The 22,465-nt window shown below is 62.2% G+C and overlaps 1 protein-coding gene and 1 long non-coding RNA gene across 3 annotated transcripts in view; one reads left to right on the top strand and one right to left on the bottom strand.

Annotated features, from left to right (window-relative positions):
- Positions 1 to 22,465, bottom strand: part of CHD5 (chromodomain helicase DNA binding protein 5) — a 59,020-nt gene that overhangs the window by 34,477 nt on the left and 2,078 nt on the right. The window contains exons 1-10 of one of the 2 annotated variants that reach the window (XM_082686731.1): positions 21,140 to 21,207; positions 15,592 to 15,719; positions 9,982 to 10,161; positions 6,945 to 7,063; positions 6,182 to 6,420; positions 4,460 to 4,584; positions 2,604 to 2,727; positions 1,922 to 2,088; positions 1,528 to 1,749; positions 215 to 421 (exon numbers count right to left, since the gene is read on the bottom strand). In XM_082686731.1, coding sequence (XP_082542857.1) covers positions 215 to 421; positions 1,528 to 1,749; positions 1,922 to 2,088; positions 2,604 to 2,727; positions 4,460 to 4,584; positions 6,182 to 6,420; positions 6,945 to 7,063; positions 9,982 to 10,161; positions 15,592 to 15,719; positions 21,140 to 21,167 — 1,539 coding nt within the window. In that variant the 5' untranslated portion in view covers positions 21,168 to 21,207. Of the gene's footprint in view, positions 1 to 214; positions 422 to 1,527; positions 1,750 to 1,921; positions 2,089 to 2,603; positions 2,728 to 4,459; positions 4,585 to 6,181; positions 6,421 to 6,944; positions 7,064 to 9,981; positions 10,162 to 15,591; positions 15,720 to 21,139; positions 21,208 to 22,465 lie in introns of those variants that run through there. The other variant, XM_082686730.1, reaches the window with a different exon arrangement.
- Positions 11,763 to 14,126, top strand: LOC309841469. The gene is made up of 2 exons (XR_014299146.1): positions 11,763 to 12,038; positions 13,328 to 14,126. It is a non-coding gene; the product is annotated as an uncharacterized lncRNA (long non-coding RNA).

The following is a 22,465-nucleotide window of genomic DNA, read 5'->3' on the forward strand; positions in this document are numbered from 1 at the left end:
CTTGCGCACCGGCAGAGGTTACGGGGGGCAGGAGGCCGTGGCTCCCCCGTGTCCCTGATGCAGCTCCCCCAGCCTGGGTCCCAGGCAGGACAACCTCACCGGCAGCCTCCCGCTCCCCGCCTCCCAACAATGGCCCGCACTCAGTGCTAGCCTGCACCTTTCAGGACCAGAGCCTTGGCACAGCCATACCTGCCTGGTGCCGGGGGGGCCTCACCTGTAGCTCCTTCACCCAGGAGCAGTGCCAGTAGGAGAGCCCCGCCCACTTGACAAAGAACTCTCTCTCCGGAATGCCCTCCAGGGGCTTGGGTGGGGGGACACCGGGCTCCACGTCGGGCCCCGGCAGCCCCACCATGAAGGGGGCAGGGGGCTCCGTCCACCTCCAGTGTAGGATCCGCTGGACTTTGCCCTTCAGAGGGGGGCACTGTGGACACAGGAGGGTCCCCAAGTTCAGGGCTTAGCCACAGCCCCCCCCCCGAGGTCCCAGGGACATCAGGCTGTTACTAGCCTCTCTCCCACAAGCTGCCCTGCTCCGCAGGTCTGCCCCACCATAACTCCACCATGCTGCCCTGTCCTCAGGAGCCCGCACACACAGCACACACGGGAGATGGGCAACGCGGGTGTGTGCACATGCACGCACATGCACGCGCACACACACCAGAAGCCCAGATGCACACCGGGGAACTGGGGCTTGCCACGGCACAGCCCAGGATCCGGAGGGTGGGGAATCTAGCACTGGGGGTGGGCCTGGGGGCCTTCAAACCAGGCGGTGCCCAGCACGCGGCCACTGGGGGCAAGGGGTGGGGCACTCTCCTCCCTCTGCCTCCTGCCCTCTCGCCACCCCCAGCCCTGCGACAGCAGTCAGGTCCGGGAAGGGACTGAGTGGGCAGTTCTGCTGCTGTGTGGCTTGAGACAAGCATTTTACCTCCCTGAGCCTGTTACGTCATCTAAAAATGGGCATAACAAACGCCTGTACTCGGAAAGACGGAAGCGGTAAAGGGATGCCCATGGACAGGGCTGTGTGGCTGGTGTCCCTCTTCCTTATGGTGCAGGGAAAACTGCGTCTGGGTCTCAATGGGGTCTCAAAGGGGTCGAGCCGTAGAGAGGGTCTTAGTGAGGCAGGGGGCGGGACTCGGGGATGGGTGGGGGTACTGTGGTGGACGGGGACTCCCGCCTTTGTTGGCGGCCAGCAGAGCGGGACCTGCAAGGAGCGGGGCCTCGGCCAGCGTCCCGGGAACATCGCAGGTGCAGCCAGCAGGCACTGGGCCTTCGGTGGGCGTGGCTTTGTGGGTGGGCGGGGATTAGCCCTACAGAGGCGGAGCCTTTAGAGACGGGCGGCTCTGATGGGGCGAGGCCTGGAGCTCCGTGGCACGACTCGTGAGTGGGCGTGGCCCGGGCAGGTGTAGCGAGGCCTTTGTGGGCAGGGTCTGCCGGGGGCGTGGCCTAGGTGGGCGGGGAACTGCTCGCCGGGGGCGGGGAGGGGCGGGGCGCGGGCGGGGACGGCGCGGGCGGGGCGGGCGTAACACTCACAGTACAGCGCGGGCAGAGCCATTCACCGTTTGGGATCTCGGGCAGCGGCGGGTTGAGGCAGTGCAGGTGGTAGGAGGAGGGGCACGCGTCGCAGCAGAGCAGCTCGCCGCCGTCCTTGCACACGCGGCAGAACTCCATGTGGTCGTCCTCCTCCTCCTCGCAGCCGCCCTCCTCCTCGTCGTCGTCGTCGTCCTTGGGCTCCCACTGGATGCCCTCCTTCTCCTGGAGGGCAGCATCCGGGTGGGGCCAAGGCCCCCCCCCCGCGCCGCTCGGCTCTCCCCCTCCCGCGGGCCTCTCCCCTTCTTCAGCGCCCCGCGGGGCCAGGCACTGGCGGCCCCCCCCCCCCCCCCCCCCCCCCCCCCCCCCCGTCCCAGAGCCTCCGCCGCGGGCTTACACAGTGGGGACAGCTCCACTTGCCCTCCGGAGCCTTCTCCAGCTCTGGGTCAAGGCAGACGAGGTGGTAGGCTCGCGGACAGGTGTCGCACAGGATGATCTCCCCGCCCTGCTGGCACACCTCGCAGTAGTCCTGGTGGTCCGTCTCGTAGCCATCCCCGTCGTCAACTGGGGAAGGGCAGGGGCGGTGGTGGAGGGCCCGGTCCCCACTCCCAAAGCCCAAGCAATCTCCATCCCTGGCGGGACCGGTACCCAGTAGGTGCTTAACAGGTGCTGGATGGATGGATGGCAGATGGGCAGGCGGCATGAACCGATGTCTGAGGAAAGGCTGAGGGTGGGGAGGGGGTTGGAAGTAAAAGCAGGCGGGGAAGAGGGCGGGCGGGGCCCTGGGAGGGAGGGGAGAAGGGCAGCAGCGCAGATGGCGCAGGCGGCCACTGAGCACTTCCTTCTCCAGGGCCCCCTTTGCCAGTGCACACGCCTCAGGGGCCTACACGCCCCAGGGGCCTACACGGATTTGGCCTCAGTGGCACAAGACCCTTCCCCTGACCCCAAAGCCCACTGGGGTGAGGAAGTTCACTGAGGTGAACTGTGTAACGGAACACAAGGAGGCCCTCCCCTGCTGACCACGGGGCACTCTGCACCCTGCCCCTTCTACCCGGCCGGCCGCGCCCCGGGAGTCCTACTCCTCCTCTTCTTGCGACGCCTCTTGCTCTTCTTCCCCAGGGCGGCGGAGCCCTCAGAGCGCACGGAGGAGCTGTGGATGCTGGCGCTGTCGAAGTCTGACTCCTCCCGCTCGTCCTCCTCGCTCTGCAGGGGGGTGGGGGCCCGTGAGCCTAGAGCCTGCGTTGGGGGCTCATCCCAAGGGCCTCCCTGGCCTGGGCAGAGGATGGGGTAGGGCAGGGCATGGTGGAGGCTCCAGGTTCTCTCCACCTGGCTCTCAACCCCAAAGGGCCCCCCACATCGGTCTAGCCTGACGTTCTACCACCTTCCCCAAGCCCTGCTCTCCAGCCCTCAGACACAACTCACATTTTCCATACCTCTCCCCCAAGCCCTGCTCTCCACCCTGCCAAACTCCTCCACCTCCCTCAAGGGAAAGCCCTAAGGACACCTCCCTCAAGGGAAAGCCCTAAGGACACCTCCTCCAAGGAGCCTTCCCAGATCTCTCCTTGACTGGACCTGTTGCATAGCCTGTGTGCCAGGTCTGGTGTGTCCCATCTGCTTGTCGTTAGCTCTCTCTCTGTGTATCTCCCAGACACACTCCAGACCATGAACACTCCCCGAGCAGGGCCCACCATGGCTGAGCCGAGAGGCTGGCACAAGAAAATGTGCTCAACAAAGACTTGCTGAGCTCAGCGGGAGCAGCAGCTGCGGGCTGGGTCACACGTGTTTCTCCGTGCTCCCCTCTAGAGCAGCTAAACTCAGATCTTGTCATCTGCCTCTACCAGGGGACAGAGGAATGGCTTCCGACTCTGCTCCTCTACAGAGGTGGGGAAAGGTGTGGCAAACAGGCGCCCTGCGGCGGTGGGAAGGGTATGTATGCATGCTGCCTTCTGTGCAGAAGGGAGGGCCAAAGGCTCCGACGGGGACTCAGGGTCAGTCTGAACCTGGTGCCAGAGCTGACCCTGGAAGGGCAAGGGAGGGTCCGAACTCCAGCCCAGCCTGATCCTGCCTACTTGCCACCCCTCCTCGGGTGACCCAGGCGCGCAGGCCCCATCAGGACTCTTAGAGGCCAGATGACGCTCCCACCTGCTACCCAGTTGCAGCAGAGCCAGAGGCAGGCCCCCAGCCCAGCGGGGTAGACGGGGAGCTCCCCACCCAGAGTCCTGATTCAGGAGCGCAGGCTGCCAGCCCTGCATCCCCACCACCTGCCTTCGCAGGGCACACGCATGCACACGCGCACGCACGCATGCGGAACGCGGAAGGCTGCTCACACACCCACACACGTGGCCAAGTACATGTGGTCTCTCTCTCACACACATCCCAGTCCACCCTATCACACACCCACACATTTACACTCACACTCATGTTCACAAATACACACTTGTGTTCACACACATTCCAGTCCTCTCACACATTTACACACTCACGTGCTCATGTTCACAAATATGTTCCCATTCACACACACTTGGACTCACACACATTCCAGTCCTTTCACACGCTCATGCTCACAAATACACATGCCCACACTCATGTTCACCCATTCCGGTCCACTCACACATTTATACACTCACAGGTTCGTGTTCACAAACACACACACTCCCACGCACACACTCATCCTCAGACACATTCCATTCCACTCTCATATTTGTACACACTCACGCTCAAAAATACACGTTTCCATTCAGTTGTGCTCACATGCATTCCAGTCCGCTCACACATTTACACACTCACACTCAGATACACGCTCGTATTCATACACCCGTGCTCACGCACATTCCAGTCCGCTCACACACTCACACACACATACGCTCAGGTGCACAAACCCACATTCCCACTCTCACTCATGCACGGCCCAGTCCACCTTCTCACACACACTCACCGAGGAGCCTTTCTTCCTCTTGCTGCTGATCCCTCCGAAGCGGAACTTGAGCCCCGCCGCCTTTCTCCCCTTGCCCTTCTTCTTGGCATCCTTGGAGCCTTTGATCTTCTTCCTCACTCCTGGCCCTGAAAAGTGGCAGAGGGTCATCCACACGGCCGTGGCTCAGTCACCTGGTGGCATGACTCCAGTCGGCCCCGAGGGACTCCGTTAGGGAAGAGTCACTCTGCCGCAGCCCCCTCCAGATGAGAAGTCTGAGCGGTGATGTTCTTGCATGAAAGTGACACAGCAAGCGCCCTTCCGTCTCCGCTCCGGCAACCACTGCCCTGATCCATGAATGGCAGAACTGCCAGCCATCCTGGGAACAACCCTGTGCTGTCCCCTCTCCCCAGAAAGGAGCTGTCCCCACTGAAGCCATGGCCCCCTGTGGCCAGCAAGGCCACCATGGGCACACCCACTCCCCTGGGGTCCAAACCTGGGCTCTGGAGGACAAGTAGCCCTTCCCCAGCCGCCAGCCTCTGGGTCACCCCTGGGCCCAGGCACCCCTGTGTCCAATCACCCATGGCAAACACCAGCTCCTAGGCAGCCAGCAAGGTTGAGGTTGTTTTTATGGGGCCAGCCACAGGCCAATTAGCCACCAGGGGAGTAATGGCCCCTCAACAGCCTCTCCCACCGGGCTGAGTGGGGAAGATGGAGCCCTGGCGGCAGGTGGACTTGCCCCGGGCCCTCCTTCAGCTGCTTCACACACAGATGGGGCTAGGAGCCCCGCTGGAACCTCCATGATGCCATAGAAAATCTATTTCAATTTCTCAGGCTCTGAATGGGCGGCTCTGGGAATCGATAGCTCAGTGGCTGGCACCCAGGAGGCAATGAGGAAGCGAGGCAGGCTGGGGAGGCCCAGGAAAGAGGCCAGCCAGGAAGCAGGGCAGGAGCAGGTTCTAAACCCCATATCACTCTGCCCACCGGACCCCTGCAGAGACCTGGAAAAGGGGTTCAGCATCCCAGAAACCAAAGTTCCTTGGGGCTGCAAAAAATGGGTGCCCAGAACCCCCTTAGCCCCTCCATCAAAATCCAATCAGAGTACCCAGAAAGGCTGAGCTACTGGTGACCCCACCTTTGAGCACCCTGGGGAGATGCAGGTTTCTACCCCAATGGGGACAGAACTCCCCCACCTAGGGGAGGTCCCGCCCTCGGGGACTCCAAGTCACAGAGAGCCTCTGCTGTCCCTCTTCTCCCCAGACACCGGATACCCACCACTCAATCCGATTATCTATCTGCACCTCCTTCCAAGCCTCCCGGGGAAGCCAGCCCGACCGCAGCCGCACTCATACACGTCCATCACCCCGAGGGCTGAGTCCTCAGACAAGTGGGGTCAGGGGGCCAACCTTGGGACCTCTTCTCCTCAAACTCAAGAGCTCCCCCAACTCCCAGCAACATGGGCCTCCCCCTTCCCTTCTTCCACACCAAGTCGGAGGGGAACAGGTGCAAAAGTCCCGGAGCTCCGAGCACACCGACTCCCCTGCTTCTCCGCAGCCCCCAAAGGGGAAGCGGGACAGAAGCTACGATGCCACAATACAGCTGAGCAAGGACGAGTGGGTCCAAGGTCAACCGAGACCCTAAGTCCTTGGTAAAGCCTGCCTCAGCTGTCCCAGCTGCCCGAGGCTATAGGGTCTGGAGAGAGACCGGCCAGCAGAGCCGGGTGCCCGCCCCCGCCCGCAGCCTTACCCTTGCCCTCCTTGGTCTTGGCCTTGCGGATAGGTACAGGCTGGGGCACCTGCTGGGGACTGACAGCCAGTGGAGGGGCAATGGCGACGGTCTCCACGGCCGCCGCCACGGCCGCCGCCGCTGCCGCTGCTGAGCTCCCCTTGAAAGGATTGTTGGCGCTGAACTCCCGCCACTTGGCTCCCAGCACCGTCATCATTTTGGACATGGGGATCTTCGGGTTCTTCTTGGCGATGAGGGGCCTGTGTGGGACGAAAGCATCGCCGTGAAGGGGACGAGACCCCCCGACGACCCAGGCACCCTCCTCTTCTCCCACACCTGGGGGAAGCCCCCGTTCCAGGCTGGGCGAACCAAGCAGACAGCGAGGCAGGGCGCAGGGAAGAGGACACGGCCCGGAGCTCCCGTCCATCCCCAAACATTTCTGATTCCTATTTGTGTGGTTGGCTGGCGACCTTCTCATTGGGTTTCCAGACCCTGTACCACCCGAAGGAGCAGAGGGAGAAGCCTCCTGTGGGCCACCGGGTGTCTAGCCCTATTTCTTCCCAAGCTGAGAGAGCCCCATGAGGACTTAAAGCCCTGAGGATTGACGAGGACCACCATCCCCACGGCTCAGGGCAAGCCAGAGAAGCCTGGACCATCTGTTAAAATGACAGGGGTTCTGCCCAGGGCTGCCGTCCGCTGGATGGCCCCCTGCACCCCAGGAGCCTGGGGCTCTGTCCCCTAGCTTGCAGTTCCCTCTGCCACGGTGGCTGGGGGTGTGGCCCACCTGAGGAACTGGCTGAAGGCCTTGTAGTTGGTCAGCGTGCGGTAGTCGGCCTCCGAGAACAGGTACTCCACGTCATCCAGGCCCCACTCGGCCATCAGCTGCCCCGAGGACTTGGGCTCCTAGGGACACCCAGGCCAGAGGTGGGGTCAGATCACAGGCCTCTGACCTGCATCCCCACCCCAGGGCCCCCACCCTGGAGGCCTAGGAATGGGCGGGAAGCTTGTGTCTGCCGTTCCTACCCGCCCTCCCCCTCCCAGCCCACTGCCCCTTGGTCAGAGGCAAGGGCTCAGACACCAACGCATGAGGGGGATGCAGGGCCAAGCCTGGGGGGTGAGTGTAAGGGTTCTGGTGGGCGGATGCTCTGTGCACACCCCCTCTACGCACGGAGACTGTAAGAGAGCTCACTCTCTGGGAGAATGTGTTCTGTGAGTTTGGGCCCCAGGCCAGAACAGCAGCCTATGGGATTAGCCTAAAGGCCAGTTGTCCCTGGGGAGGCAGCAGGGCTGAAGGGCTGCCTGAGGCTGGGGAGAGACGCGGCGGCCTCGGGATGTCCCCCCCCCCCCGGAGAGTCACACATGGAGCCCATGAAATGACAGACCGCTCCTCTCCAGCCTCCAGGGCCAGGGTGGGGGATGGGACAAGGGCCCAGCGGAAGGCGGAGACATGTGAGAGCCCCTCGGCTACGGCTTCACTTCCCAGATGGGGCACGAGGCCCAGGGAGGCGTGTGACTCCCCAGGGGCACACAGCGAGCTCTGCAGACGGCCGGGCCGGCTGGGGTCCAGTGGGGATGGGCGTGCTGGCCACGAGTCCGGGTTCTAGAGCCACACAGCCCCTGGTTCTAATCCTGGCTCTGCCCCCACACAGGCACCTGACTATGCCAGCTTCTCTGTCTGTAGAATGGGATAGCAGCACCTGCCTCCCAGGTGGGAACAAGTTAGCACAAGTGCTGGGGCGCCTGGGTGGCTCAGTGAGTTAAGCCTCTGCTTTCGGCTCAGGTCATGATCTCAGGGTCCTGGGATTGAGCCCTGCATCGGGCTTTCTGCTCAGCAGGAAGCCTACTTCCCCCACTCTCTCTGCCTGCCTCTCTGCCTACTTGTGATCTCTGTCAAATAGATAAAATCTTTAAAAAAAAAAAAAGTCGGGGCGCCTGGGTGGCTCAGAGGGTTAAGCCTCTGCCTTCGGTTCAGGTCATGATCTCAGGGTCTTGGGATCGAGCCCCACATCGGGCTCTCTGCTCAGCAGGGAGCCTGCTTCCTCCTCTCCCTCTGCCTGCCCCTCTGCCTGCTTGTGATCTCTGCCTATCAAATAAACAAATAAAATATTTTTTAAAAAATTAAAAATTAAAAAAAAAAGTTTAAAAAAAGAAAAAAGTTAGCACAAGTGCTTGGAAAGGGCCACTCCTGCCCCCTGTCACACTGGCTCCACGCAGCCCTGTCCCAGCCCCACCCGTGGACCCACTCAGCCAGTCGGCACCAGCCACACCCAGGAGCGTTCACTGGCCCAGGTCACCATCGCCCCTCCACTGGCTATCAGTCCCCAGGGCCAGGTGCCACTGGGTCTCCCATGTGGACAATGAACGAGGACTCAGGCCGCTTTCCCAGCTGCTGGAGAGGGCCACGGGTAGCCAGGAAGCCCAGAGCTGCAGTGACACCCACGCTCAGCCAGCAGGGTGCTGGGCCTGAGGCCAGAGCTGACCCCCTGGGGGCAGGGTGAAGGATGTGAAGACACAATCCCTGGGTAACACCCCAAGCTGGAAGCCCCCCACCCTCTCAACTCCCGGGCCACCGATCTAGCAAACCCCATCCCTGCCTAAGCCCCTCAGAGCTGGGCTATCTGCCCCCGCAGCAGAAGACCCCCGGGAGGGCACCCAGCCTCCTGTGGTCCCGGGAGCTGGGAACAAGGCCTGCCTGGCACTCCCCGTTCTCTGTGCCCATTCAGAGGGGCTCCCCTGAGGGATGCCCTCCCATGGTCCGCTGGCCCCACACATGCAGCCATTCCTGGAAGCCTCTGGGCCTCGCTCCCAGCAGGAAGCAGAGCAGCAGGAGCCTGAGCCAGTGACAGTGCTGCAGGAGAACCTCGGGCCCACAAGTTCATCCCACAAGCTGTCAGCCCTCAGCTGCCATCAGTCCCAGACGGTTTGCAACACACCTGCTGGCTAATGAAATCCTTCGGGGACCGGGATGCCACAGTGCTTCCTGACGTCAGTGGCCCACAGCCACCATCTCTGCCTCACCAGTGGGACTGGTATATATGGGCCCTTATCTTCGAATCCACGACTAGCCCAACTTGAGCTTGGGGCTGTGCGGACTTGCTGACACCTGCGGCTGCCCGAGAGCTGGGCCCAGGGCCCGTCCCCCCACCGAGAAGCCCTGCCACCGCTCCGAGACCTGCGGGGCCCAGACCTGCTTCGCATTAGGCCACATGTCCATGGAGAAGCCGCTTTGCCCCCCGGGGAGAGCCACAGGCCCCTCCATGCCCGGACCTGCACTCATGGGACACCCTCTCAGATGCCCATGCGGCCAGAAATTCAGAACACACACAGAGTAACAAAGTCCCCTTCCGCAGGAAGCAGGGCCGCCCGGCCACCTCTCATGGGCCGGGGCTCATCCGATGGCTTGTTTCCCCAGAGCGCTCCAAGGGAGAGGCTCCTGACCCACAACGTGCGTGAGAACTCCACTGTCCTCAGACAGAGCTGTGCACCCCAGCAGACAGAGGGACAGAAAATACGTCAGCAAGAGGCCGCTCCAAGTCTCCCTGCCCCCAACTCCAAAATGTCACCTGTCGTTATTGCAAATATATCTCCAGAACTTGGGCTCAGTGTTCCTCACACACTTGTGTCCACACTCATGCCCACAGGCCCACCTGCCCGGCAGCACACCCCCCCCACAGACACACACACACACACACACCCGGGGATGGAAGGATGCTCTGCCCCTTTGCTTGCGGGGGCTCCCAGGCCAGAACGCAGGGGGCGGCCCATCCCAGCCGGACATCCCGCTCGAGCACAGGCCCCTCCGGCGGGGACCCGGGGGTTACCTTCAGACACCCGTCGTCATTATCATCCTCCTCATCATCCTTCCTTTTTCGCTTGGCTTTTTTCTCCTTCTTGTCCTTGAGCTTTTTCTTCTTCTTTTTATTAGGGGAGTAGTCGCTGCCCTCACTCTCTGACTTCTCTTCCAGATCCTCCTCGTTTTCGGAGAGCTCATCGTTGCTTCCCTGGAAGAGTAAGGAGCTTGGTGAGGGCAGCAGGGGTCAGAAGAAAACCTAGAGTCCTGGGCGGCAGGACTGCCCTCCACGCCCGCCCCCGCCCCGTCAGCCGCCCACACTTTGCAGATCATTCAGCAGCAGGCTGCTCACAGCCCGGCACAAGCCCAGCCTGAGGGGCTGCCCCAAGCCAGCACTGGGCCAGGGTCCTGCCCCCGGTGCCTGGGCCCCCAGTTCAGGGCAGCCGACCTGGACCCCCCCCCCCCCGCAAAGGGTGAGGCTCAGGCTCTGCTTCAGTCTGAATCAGGTTTCTTTCTTTTTTTTTTTTTTTTTAAAGATTTTATTTATTTATTTGACAGAGAGAGATCACAAGTAGGCAGAGAGGCAGGCAGAGAGAGAGAGAGGGAAGCAGGCTCCCCGCCAAGCAGAGAGCCCGATGCGGGACTCGATCCCAGGACCCTGAGATCATGACCTGAGCCGAAGGCAATGGCTCAACCCACTGAGCCACCCAGGCGCCCTGAATCAGGTTTCTATAGACTCGAGGATTTTAACCAGTGTGACAGGAGAGCACGAGGCCCCAGGAATTTGTGCAGGACGTGATGTCCAGAGCCAAAAACCCCAAAGTGCCCAGGGGGAGGGGGGAGGGGGGGAACCGCAGGGGAGCAGGTGGGTGAAGTTGCAGGGGGTGTGAGCCAGCACCCGACCTCCCTGCAGGCGCGTGCACCCCCCTGTTGAGCAAAACCCGTAATTACTGTAGACCCCGCGTCCCAGCTTCATCCGTCTGTGGGCCCTCCAGAAGCTGCTGCGGCCCAGCCCACCTTCTCCAGCTCCCCTCCCCGCCGCCTTGGCTCTGGAGGAGACAAGGTAATTTAGGCAGCTCTTAAGCTTGGCTTCCTTGATTTCGTTTCCCTTCTGCACAGGCACCAAATGGCCCATTTATATGGAGATAAGGGCGTTCACAGCCAGAGCACCCCCACCAGAAAGGCACTGCCCCTTCAAGGAGGCTGCCTGTTTACTCTCCGCCTCTCCAGATGCAAGTGAACTGCAAAGCCCTTCCCAGCCCCCTCCTGGCCTGGGTCTGCAGGAGAGGCTGGGCACTGAGGCTCTAATTACCAGCACAGGGCTTGGCGTTTTCGAGTTGGCTGTTGACTCTTTTCAAGGTGAGCAAAGAGAAATACGGAAATAACGGAAAACTCGAAAGGTGGCAAATGACCTTGGGAAACAGCACTGGGGGGGGGGCGGAGAAGGCTGCAGATGAGGTGGGGAAGGGGCAGGATGGGAGAGGGGGAAGACAAACAGGTGGGAGAAAGGGAGGAGGAAGCAAAGGCAGTGGGTCTGTCTGGAGGCTCTGGGGAGGGTCCCACGGGATCTCTGCCCTTTCCGGGCACTCAGTTAAGAGGTGAGAGTCTTTCCCCAGAAGGGAGGCTCTTCCCAAGATACAGCTGGGAAAGGACTCCCCCACAGGCTCCCTGCACTTCCCGACTGTCTCCCACCGGGCTTTCAGCTCCCAAACCTTTTATGCTCATTAAGCCGCTGAGTCAGTGTGCTGGCTGGCCGTTGGCAGACAGCAGGGCCTCTGCGCCCTTCCGGAACTGGGTGTTTCCCGGAATACTGACTTGCTCTGCAGGGCCCCAGGGGTGAAGCCGGTCCTGGCTGCTGCTGGAACCTGCCTGGGGCAGGACAGCCTAGCAAGGGCTCCTGCTCCCACGGCAGATGCCAATGCAGAGCCCTGGGGACACCGCTCCCAGCTCTGCCACAGTCCTCTGGGGAGGCAGGGGTCAGACAGGGACATCTGTTTTCCCGAGAGTGTAGTGTCCGGCCAGTTTCAAGAAACCACCCTTGAAGACACCTGAGAGGCAGGCTTTACCCCATGCCTCAGCCCAGCCAAGGTAAGGATGGCAGGAGGCCGTCATGGATTTCAGCACCTCGGACAGAGGCTGTGGGGCTGCTGCAGGGAGGGGCATGGGGCCCGGCCCTCAAGCTGCCCCGGGGTGCACCCCACACACCAGACCGGAAATGAGGCAGGACCACCCATGTCTGATTGCCACTCGGCTGAGACTCGAGTGGTCCCGCTGTGGGTCCTGGGGTTCCCCAGGGAGTCTGCAGGACACAGAATGGCCTAGGACCTCTATCCCTTGCAAGTCTGACCTCAGCGTCCTCATCCGCGAAATGCGGATTCGACCAAGGGTGGCCAGAAGCACAAAGGAGTTGGGGTGAGAGGGGGCTGCACACATTTTGAAAGGGGAGAGACCCAAGCACCCATGACCCAAACTCTGCTTGGAAGACAAAGACACAGGCCAGATGACAGACTTCAGGACAACCCCAGCCTCACCCTTCCGGAGTCTGCAAGTCAGGACCTGGCTAAGCCAACTGCAGAGCCCGTCCCCGGCTGGGTGACATGATGGTGCAGCTGGGCAGCCCGAGGCTGGCCGAAGAGGCCGTTGTGACAACAGCGGAGGGAGGACCCACCTGGGCTTCCGACGGGAAGTAGGCATTGCCATTCTCACCTCCTAGGAGAGGTGAGGAGCAGCGGGCGCAGCTCTACCCGCAGGGCCCAGAGAGAGCTGCAGGGAGGGAGGGGAGGGCACCTCCAGCAGATTTCACTGTCTCTGTGTGTGGCCTGGATGCCAGGCCTGGAGAAAGGCCCCAAGCTGAGCCTGCCAGAGGGCTGGCCCAGCATCCATTCCAGGGCTAAGTGGCAGAGCAGGGGCACCAAGATCCTCCCCAAGGAATGAGTGAGAGCTATCGAAGAGCACATCCACCACTCACTGGTGCCCCAATGGCCCCATGGGTGATGGTAGTGGTTGCAGCCCCTCATTTTAGGGACGGGGAGACTCCTCCCTCCACTGGCGGCCTGCACCAGGGAACGCCTTGTCACAAAGAAAGCTCTGATTCCCCACGTCTCCCAACTCACCACCTTGACCCTCTCCAGCAGTGCCTTCTTCCCCCTCCACCAAATGAAGTTCATCCTGCCCAGGACCACCACCCCCTGCACCCCGACTTCATCCAAGCCCTCCTGATTGCTCAGGGTGGGGTAGGCGTGCAGGACAGGTCTTCGGAAACTGGTTTCCCACCGGCATCGTAAGCCTATACCCACAGCAAACCTCTGCGTCCAGCTGTTTGGACCCTACAAGACCCGGGCCTCCTTTATTCTCCCCCCCAAAATCTTTCCTTGCAGAGCAAGGGGCGAGCGGAAGAGCAGCAAGTAGTTCTACAAACAACGTGAAGAGGAGTGGCCCAGGAGCAGGACCTGGAGGGATGTAGCATGGCTAGTGGCGAGAAGGAAAGAATGACAGAGAACCAGGGGTAGACCAGGCGGCTCAGTATCTTGGAACTTACAGAAGGGGTTTGGGGCCAAGCCATGTTCAGGGGAGGAGACACAGACACCGTCTTGGTAAAGCCTGGAGCCAACCTCAGCCCTAAGCCACAGCACAGGCTGTGAACCCGTTGGGGCTTTGACCTTGATACTGTCCTTTGGGCTATGGCCACCCCAGGCGTGACTGCAGGGGAGACACCTTGTGGTAGAAGAGTCTTCGGGGACCCCAAGGCCCCAGCAGAATCCATCTGCTTCCTCAAACACCACGCCCGGCTGCCTGTGCGGAGCTGGGGGTAAGCAGGAGGGCACCCTGCCCTGACCATGGCCCACTGAGGCCACCGCATGCCACCAATGCAGGCCCCGGGGACCCCAAGTGGACCGCCCCACCCGCCCTTCCTCCTCCCCAGCTCTGCGGATGCCTTTTATCCACGCCTCCATCTCCCTCTCCCTTCCCTCTGCACCCAGCGCACACGCATCTCCCAGCATCTCCCGATAAAGGAGGCATTTACACTCCAAAGGGAGGATTCAGAGAGTTGGTCATTCTCAATTTGGGGTCCTTCAAGATTGAGAGGGAAAAAGAAAGAATGAAATATGAGCCTTCCCATTCACGAGTGTTATAAACAGTTATAATTTAGCACTGAATAATCGGTTGCTATGGTAACCGCTGCAGTACAGGTTGAGATCATTTCTCCCTCCTGCGCCGGCCTGACAAGGAGCTTCATCTACATATGCTCAGGTTCTGGCCGCAGCCCGGTTGTTTTATGTAAATCACGATCCACGACTCGCGACTCGCTGCCGGTCCCCAGCCCCCCACCCCCCACCCCCACTCCTCCCACCCTCCCAAAAAAACCCTGTGGGACCCCTCTTCTCCCTCCACCCACCCCACCTTGTCTTGGGGCCACCTGGCTGGAGATGATGGGGAGCACAGGGTGAAATCCCGCACCCCATATCCTGTGGACCCAGGCAGGCGGGCGGATGGGCGGGGGGGCAGGGGGTCAAGACGCTTCTCTCCAGCCACAGCCTGCTCCAGACCCTCTAGGCTAGGACAGCTGGCCGAGCCAGGCTCTCGGGAGTACAGGGGAGGGGCAGCAATGACCTAAAGGTCACCTTGGGGGCCTGCCAGGCAGCAGCATCCGGTCACCGGCCTGGCCGTCCACCCCTGCTGAGAAGCAGAAGGAAGGAGAGAGCTTGAGCAAGGGAGGGGAGGGGAGTGGGTGGGGCTGGAAATGGGGCTGGGGGGGGAGAAACGGAGAGGCGGAGAGGCAGAGGGGAGAGCGCGAGGGACCAAGAGGCTGAGGCCAAGCCCCTGGCCAAAACAGCAGAGCGAGACACAGAGAGGGCCCCAAACACACGCATCGTCAGGTAGGTCCTGGGGAAGAAGGGAGGGGTGAGACCGGAGTGAGCCCAGCCCTGGGTAGGGGGAGGCCAGCTCCAGCCCCCTCAGGCTCTGGACACCACTGGCCCTTGCAGCCCCGGCCTCACCACTGTACAGACACTGCCCACCTCTAGCCTCCTGCCTAGCCAGGGCAGGGCGGGGAGGGGATGTTCCTGCTGCTCTGTGTACCCGGGAAGAAAGGGGAAAATTCAGCCCAGTCTGGGGCACCCTTGGTGGTCCTCCATCTGCATCTGGGAACTGGGCCGATACGGCCTGAACGGGCCTGGCGTCCAGTCGAGGACCAGTGCCCGTGAAAGCTGCTGCCGAGAGGAAATGCTGAGGAGGAGCTGGGAGGCGGGCTGTGCAGGGAGCTCCTGCCCTCGCACAGGGCACAGTACGGGGCCCCCAGGTCCCAGACTCCATGTCCGCCCACAAGGTCCACAGAGCCTCGGGTCTGGTGGGAGGGAAAACAACATGCCAAAGCCTCCGGAGGAGGTCTGTGCCAGCCTCACAGGGTCCCGCCTGGCCCGAGCCGCCTATGCTCTGCCGCACAAAGACAAAGGACCCTGGAATGTCCCGCTCAGGAGGACAGGACTTTTCCGATCTTGCCCTCCTGGGTGTGTATGCGCCCGTCTCGTGCGCAAGCGATCCAGGCTCTCAGGACACCCCTTGGGCAGAGCAGCTGAGACCCCTTAGGGCCTGACCACCCCCCCCCACCGCTGGCCTGACCCCAGCAGGGCCCCCCACGCACCTCTTTCTTCTTCCGTTTCCCTTTGGACCGGTTCTCCTTGAGCTTCTTGGATTTCTTCTTCTTGGGAAGGCCTACGGGCTCCTCAGGGAAGTAGTCGTCAAAGCCTCCAAGGCCACCATCTTCTTCCTCTGGAGGAGGCGTAAGTGGGGGCGGGGATGACTCTGCCGCACCCATCAGGGAGGCCCCCAGTGGGACAGCCAGCCCCACGGGCCTCCCCCTGCCTCCTACGCCCCCACCCCTTCCCTCATGCCCTGGCCTCCCCACAAGCCCTCAGAGCCACCAGCCCAGACCCAGTGAGCGGAGTCCCAGCTCAGGCGGGCTGTGTCCCTGGTCCCCACTTCTTGGGGCCTCTCTTCCCCTCCCCTGGCTCCCCAGCGGGGAGTCACCCCGGAATCACCAAGCCACCTCTGGCTGGCCCCAAGGAGGGGTCGGGGCCTATTTCTGCCCTCCAGAGGCCCGCAGTGTGGCCAGGAGATGGCCCGTGAATGCCGGCGGAGGGGGACGCACGGGTCACATCACCCAGGACCACCTGGAGCCACACGGGGTTGGAGGGAGACCAACGAGGAGGGGGCCAGGCTCCCCCCTCACTGGGGATCAAAGACCCCCATCGCCTCTCCCGCCCGAACCCACACACACGCCCACACGGCACAGCACACCCCAGTCTCACACGCAACACGCCAAACCCTTTCCGCCTGGGCACCCAGGAAGATGTGAAATTCCACGGAGAGAAGCCACATCCGCCACATGTGGGTTTCCAAAAGCGGCCACGGGTCCTGAGCTCCCTCCCTCCTTCATGAATTTGAAAGGCCAAGAGGGGAACAGGACCAGTGTGAGCGCGCAGCGGGATTATGTTGGAAGAAGCAGCTGGCTTCAAGCTTCAAGCCACCACCACCCTCCCCGCCAGCAAGGAGAGGGCTTGACGTGTGCCCCTGGGGCCTCGCTCCCACCCAGGAGATCAGAGGCAAGAAAGAGCAGTGAGCCCTGTGTTCCCGGGGTCGCAGGGGACAGTGTTAGTAGGAAGAAGGGGAGAGTGAGGAGGTTATCGTGGAGACAAGCAGCAGCAAGAAACAAACTCCCCAGAGTAGAGATCTATCCAGAAGGAAGCCACCAGACCTCCCGAGTTCACAAAAGGGGACGTACAAAGAGAAGAGCCAGCCAGGGTTCCACCCCCAAGGGGGTTGGGGGGGACACACAACAGGGAATCTCTGCCACCCCGTGACCCAGGAGACTTTCACCGGGAAAGGGGCAGCGGGTCCCTGCTGAGTCAAGTTCAAGGAAAGAGAGCTAGCCCCAACCGGCCTAGGAAACCCGCCACAACTCACAGCAGTTGATGACCGCGTCAGCCGGACAACAGCACAGTGCCGACAGGCACACGCAGGCGCTCAGACACGCATGTGCACACCCGGACACACCAACATCAGGCCTCCTGTCTTCCACACAGGTCCCCCTCACGCCCCTCCTGGGGTCCCTGTCCCCTAGAGTCCCCAGGGTCCGGTGGCTCCCATCGCCACACTCTGGGGGCAGCTAGAGGGCGCTGGTGACAGCTGGTGACAGCGGGCCAAGGGGCAGTCCTCCCTCCCGCCCCAAGGCTCTCCGGGGCTGGTTGCCACCTGTACCACTCCCTACCCGGCGCACCACCATCTGGCCAGCCCTCTGCCCCGAGGCCTCCCTCCAGGGGTGGGGGCTGTTGTACAAGCCCCCCAGGAGTCCGTGGGGTCCCAGTTCCCTCCCCATCCTGCTGGACAAACATAGGTGTGGAGAGAGACTGTGGCAGGACTGGGAGCCCCTACCGAGGCGGCGAGCTCAGCTGTCCTGGCTGGTGCGGGGCGTGGCGGGGCGGCCGGCCCAAAGCTGAGTTTAATGTGGGCCAGGTCTTGAGAAGATGCAGGCTGAGCTGACCCAGTCCCATCCTGCCCCTCTAAGCCCTGGCACAGGATGGGCAGGGATTTTTCAGACTAGTTGAAAACCCGTACGGGGTCCCCCAGAGTCATCCTGGAGTGGCGGGGTCCCAGGTTGGGCCAGAGCTGTGCATCCACCCCTGCCCACCCCCACCCCTGCCTCCACCTCCCCCAGAGGCACAGGGAGACTGCCTGAGAGAGCCACCCCTGCACCCTGGCAATGCCCAGCCCTGGTTATATAAGAGGCAGGCTGATGCAATCGGGGGGGCCCTATCCCTCCTGCCACCTCCCCGAGTCCCCTGCTCCCCCAGCGGGGCAGCCCCCCACACTGGGAAGGCCAGCTGGGCACCTGGTCACTGACGGGCCAACCCGCCAGCACAGCTCACAAGGGGATGAGCAGGTGGCTGTAGGAGGTTATTTGTGCGTGGGGGGGGGGAGGTGGAGGAGGGGGCGGGGGGGGTGCCCACACTCTAGGCCTAAGCCATGCCCACAAACAAGCCTCAGAGGATGAAGCCCCAGGCCCTCAGCCACGGACAGAGCCCCTCCTCCACTCCCAGAAGCCCTCCCGGTCCAGGGCCATCTGCTGGATTAAATCCCTCCTCCGGGAAGGTTCCAGAGCCGACACACTAGGAGAGGGACCCCACACTCCGCCCACTCCCCATCTCTGTCCACACTGATTCTGGCAGCCTGGAGGACCCCCAGGGCCGAGCTCTGTGACCCTCCCTCCCAACCCCTCAGGGTCGCACCCCCACCCCTGCCATCTTCACCCTCAGCTCCCCCTCCTGCCTCTGCTGCCACAGCCTCTGCGCTTTCTAAAACCAGACCTGGGGAGTCACACCCAAGTAACCCAGGCCGGGGCCTCAGAGCAGCTCCCCAAGCCCCCAGCCCCTTGTCCCCTCCTCAGGGCACACAGTCAGGGGTAAGGTGGGATCCCACTGGCCCTGGGGTGAGGTTCTCAGGAAAGAGCAACCCCAGGACCCCCTGCCACCCCCCCACCCCCAGCCGGCAGTGCCCTCCCGCACCAGCCCTGCCCCTGCAGGCCCCGAGGCTCCATCGATCCAACCTGGGCTATAATTAGGACCCATTAGCCTTGTTATCTCTGCTACCTCCTGAGCTTCCAGGTCGGGAGCAGGCCCGGGGAGGGGGCAGGGGAAGCTGCTTTGGAGACAGAGACGGGCAGGGGGACAGAGGGGTGGAGACAGAGCAGCAAGAGAGAGATACCTCAGCTGCTTCTTCCTGAGCTCACCCACAGCCCTCCCCCCGGCTCCGCCCTGGGGGACCCCCAGGCTGGCCTCATAGAGCCACTGAGAGCTGCAGCCCCCATGAGCTGGGTGGGTCCCTCCCGTGGCAGCACGCTGGCACAGTGCCAGGACCCACAGGGTCACCTGTGAGGCGCTGGGAGGGGCAGGTACCAGGGGGTAATTTGTATTAATTCACCGACTCCACTCAGGAGCCCTGAGAGGTGGGACCATCACCCCTGTTTGCGGAAGAGCAGACAGGCTCGGAAGCCTCCTGATTTTACCCGCGGAGCTTCAGAGCCAGCAGGTGGCAGAGCCTGGGGGGAGCCCGGACAGGTGGTCCTCCCCTCTGCCCCTCTGCGGGCACCCGACCTCCCCCCAGAACTCAGGCCTCCCTGCATTTACCCAGCGGGCGCTTGAACAGCGCAGCCCGTGTGCCGAGCCTGGGCCTCAGCCTAGGACCCCAAAGTGACTCAGGTTGGCCGTTGGTCTGGAAAGTCCCACGGGGCCCCACAGGGGATGAGTGCTAGTCCACTCCACACTCTGCCCAGCTCCTGCCCCCTCCAATGGGAAAGAACGCAGCCCCTCGGGGAGCTTTGCAGACGCAAGTGATCAGAGAAGAAGGACAGCACGCGATGTGGAGGGAGAAGTTCGGTCCTCTGATCTGAGGGCGCCTGAAGGCCCAGTGCAGGGAAGAGCTCCACTGCCAGGTCCAGAAAGACAGGCCAATCTGCTAGCAATGGGGACCCAGCCCAATACCCGCCATCCTCTCTGGGGCCTTGGGGGAAGGCTTCTTCTGTCCTCCACCTCCAACCCCCCACCTAGCAGGGGACAAGGTCGCCTGGTGGCCGGGAGGGAGGGAGGGACAGGGAGTGCAGACCTCAAACCACCACCCCTTCCTGGCCTGTTGCCCCCAATACCTTCCCAGTTGAGCCCACCTCTTCTTCATCCTTAAATGGGCCTAGCAGTGCCTCTGTCATGGGGTGATAGAGAATTAGAAGCCATGAGACGCTCAGTAAGGGCTGGGCGGCGGCAGGTAGAGCTCAGGCCCCCGGTGGGGTGGCAGAGGGTGGGGGTCTCCACTGAGCCAGGGGTTCCCAAGGCCTCTCGAGGGCTAGCCCAGGGGGCCACCAAGATGAAGGTTCCCATCAGTCCTTGGAACACCCCTACCCCACAGGCCCTCTGAGATAATGGGGGGGTGAGCACTCCCGCCCAAGTGAGGGTTAGTAATTTATTTATGACATTTAACAAAACCCAGACATCACCTCACTGGCGTCTCATCAAAGAGAGCCTCGGTTCTGAGCACTCTGAGGCTTTGACCCTAAGGGACTGCGACCAGGGAGTGGGAATGAGGAGGACAGGGACCCAGGGCCAGCAGGGACAGGCCCCCGGCACACCCAGAGCACAGGCGGGCTGGAGGAAAGCACACCGAGGAGGGAGGCGATGGGGAGACGCGGCTGAGGGTCAGGGACAGACAGAGGCAGAAAAGGGAAAGACGGGACAGCCGAAAGGAGAGAAGCAGAGGCGAGCACTCGGGGAAGACAGACTTGGAAAGAGACAGACGGAGGGACAGACATGGGGGCAGAGTGAGAAAAAGACGGAGAGAGAAACAAGGACAGAGCCAAAGAGAAGGGAGGGCGGCCTCCAATGTTCTACCTGCAACCGCCCAGGACGCCAGAGACCACACACTGTGCTCTGTCCCTAGTTTGGAGAAGATACTGGGCAGATCTGTGTTGGGGACGTGGATGGACGGATGGACGGACAAGGGACGGAGAGCGGGCAAGAGGGCTGGCTGGTGAGGGGTGGGTGTACGGTCGGTCGGCTGGTGGCTGTCCTACGGCCACCACAGATGGAGAGGTGTTTGCTGAGAGGACAGACACATGGGTGAGTGGGTTCCTCGGCGGCTGGTGACTCAATGAACTGATGAAATGATAGATCAGTCTGGAATGATGTGAATATCCCACAGCCCAAGGCACGGGGCAATGCATGCTGGTCACTTTGCCTCCCTCTTCCCAGCAAACAGTATCACCTACAGGCTCCCTGGGACCCCAAAGTCCGCATTTCCCCATGGGGGGTGGGGTTAGCTAAGAAGGCGTGAACCTTGGGAATCATGGCTATTACTCCCTCCTGGTCCCTGGGCTGCAGGAACCCTAAAATGCTCACGTGGCTGGGGCCAGTCACGGGCAGGGGGGACACAGGCCAGTCAGGTGACTCTGGGGCCAGAGTGGTCACACTGCTCAGCCAGGCGAGAGGCTGGGCTCACCAGCTCCGGGAAACCCAGCCCTCTGGCTCGGATGCCAAATCCCGCCAGACTGGGAACTCGAAGGAAAAGGCGGGGAGCACTGAGCCCCAGCACGGGGGGTCACACTCCCAGCCCTCCTCCAGCCCAGGCTCCCACGCCCCCCAGCTTACGAGAAGAGGGCGCAAGACTCAGAAGCATCTCCTTGGGGAAGGCAGGTCAACGGCGCCCCTTGGTGGGTGCTAATGACAGCAGTCACACCTGTTATATGTGCTGGGCACTGTGACCTAAATGTTCCACGTGCCCTGTCTCACCAGTCCTCACAATAACCCTCTGTGAGGTAGCGGGTGCCATATTCCCATTCCACAAGCGGGGACACTGAGGCAGAGGGCTGGGGAAGCGTGTCCGGGCTCAAGCGGCAGAGCCAGGATCCGCCTGAGCCGGGAGCCTGCACTGTGACCAGCGTCCCCAACGCCTGCACTCCCGGCGGGATTTGGCATCTGCCGGCCCCGAATTCGGGGAGGCAGGCACCCACCCCTGCCTCCTCCTCCTCCTCCAAGCAGGCTCGCCCACCTGCCTCAGAGCGCTGGCCGCACAGAGCCCTGTGTGGGAAAGAAGGACCCTGCGGGGGGGGGGGGGGGAGGAGGCACGATGGAAAGCAAGATGTGATGAGACCAGCTCCTGCAGATTTGAAAATTAGCCTGAGCGCGCCCAACACACCAGCTCCTCCAACCACACACCGCGCTATTCTGGAACCAGCTGGCCCCAGGTCCGAGCGGGTGACAGCCAAGGGCTCAAGCCGAGGGCCGCAGAGCAGCTGTGCTGGAGGGCTAGGGGGCCAGCTGGCCAGCACTTGGGGAGAGACACGAGGCCTGTGCTGAAGCTGTCACCGTGTCCAGAGGCCGGGGTGAGCTAGGGACTCTCCGCCTTCAGACACGGAGACCACAAGCACCTCTCAAGCGCCCACAGGGCCGGGTGCCAGGCAAAGGGGGTGATCAAAGGAGTCATACTGGACGGGGGAGCCCGGAGACAGAGAAGCTGGCGGTGATATGCCAGGGTGTAGGAAGTGCTGCCAAGAAAATAAAGCAGGAAAATGGTCCTGGGGCGGGCACACTTGGGCCAGGAGTTCCAGGAGGGCCGCCCCATGGAGATGTGTAGGCTGGAACCTACAGGACAGCAAGGAGGCAGCCGCGAGCAGAGAGAAGAGTGGGTCAGACAGAGGTCACAGCGCGTGCTCAAGGGCGGGATGGGATTTGGAGTTTGGGGGGTTCCAGAAGCATCAAGGAGGCCAATGTGATCGCAGTTTAAGAGCAAGGCGGGGTGGGGTAGATGCAGGTCGAAAAGGAGTTCATCCGCCGTCCAAGCAGCGGAACCTGGGCCTGACTCATGCTCACAAAGGTGACCCTGGCTACTGAGTGGCGGGGGGTCAGCGAGGTCTAGTTAGGATGCTCTGAAGTGGACCAGAGCCAGAGGACAGAGCCTTGGGCTGGGGACAAGGA

This window comes from Mustela nivalis, assembly GCF_964662115.1.
Source record: "Mustela nivalis genome assembly, chromosome: 10".
Taxonomy (NCBI): Eukaryota; Metazoa; Chordata; class Mammalia; order Carnivora; family Mustelidae; genus Mustela; species Mustela nivalis.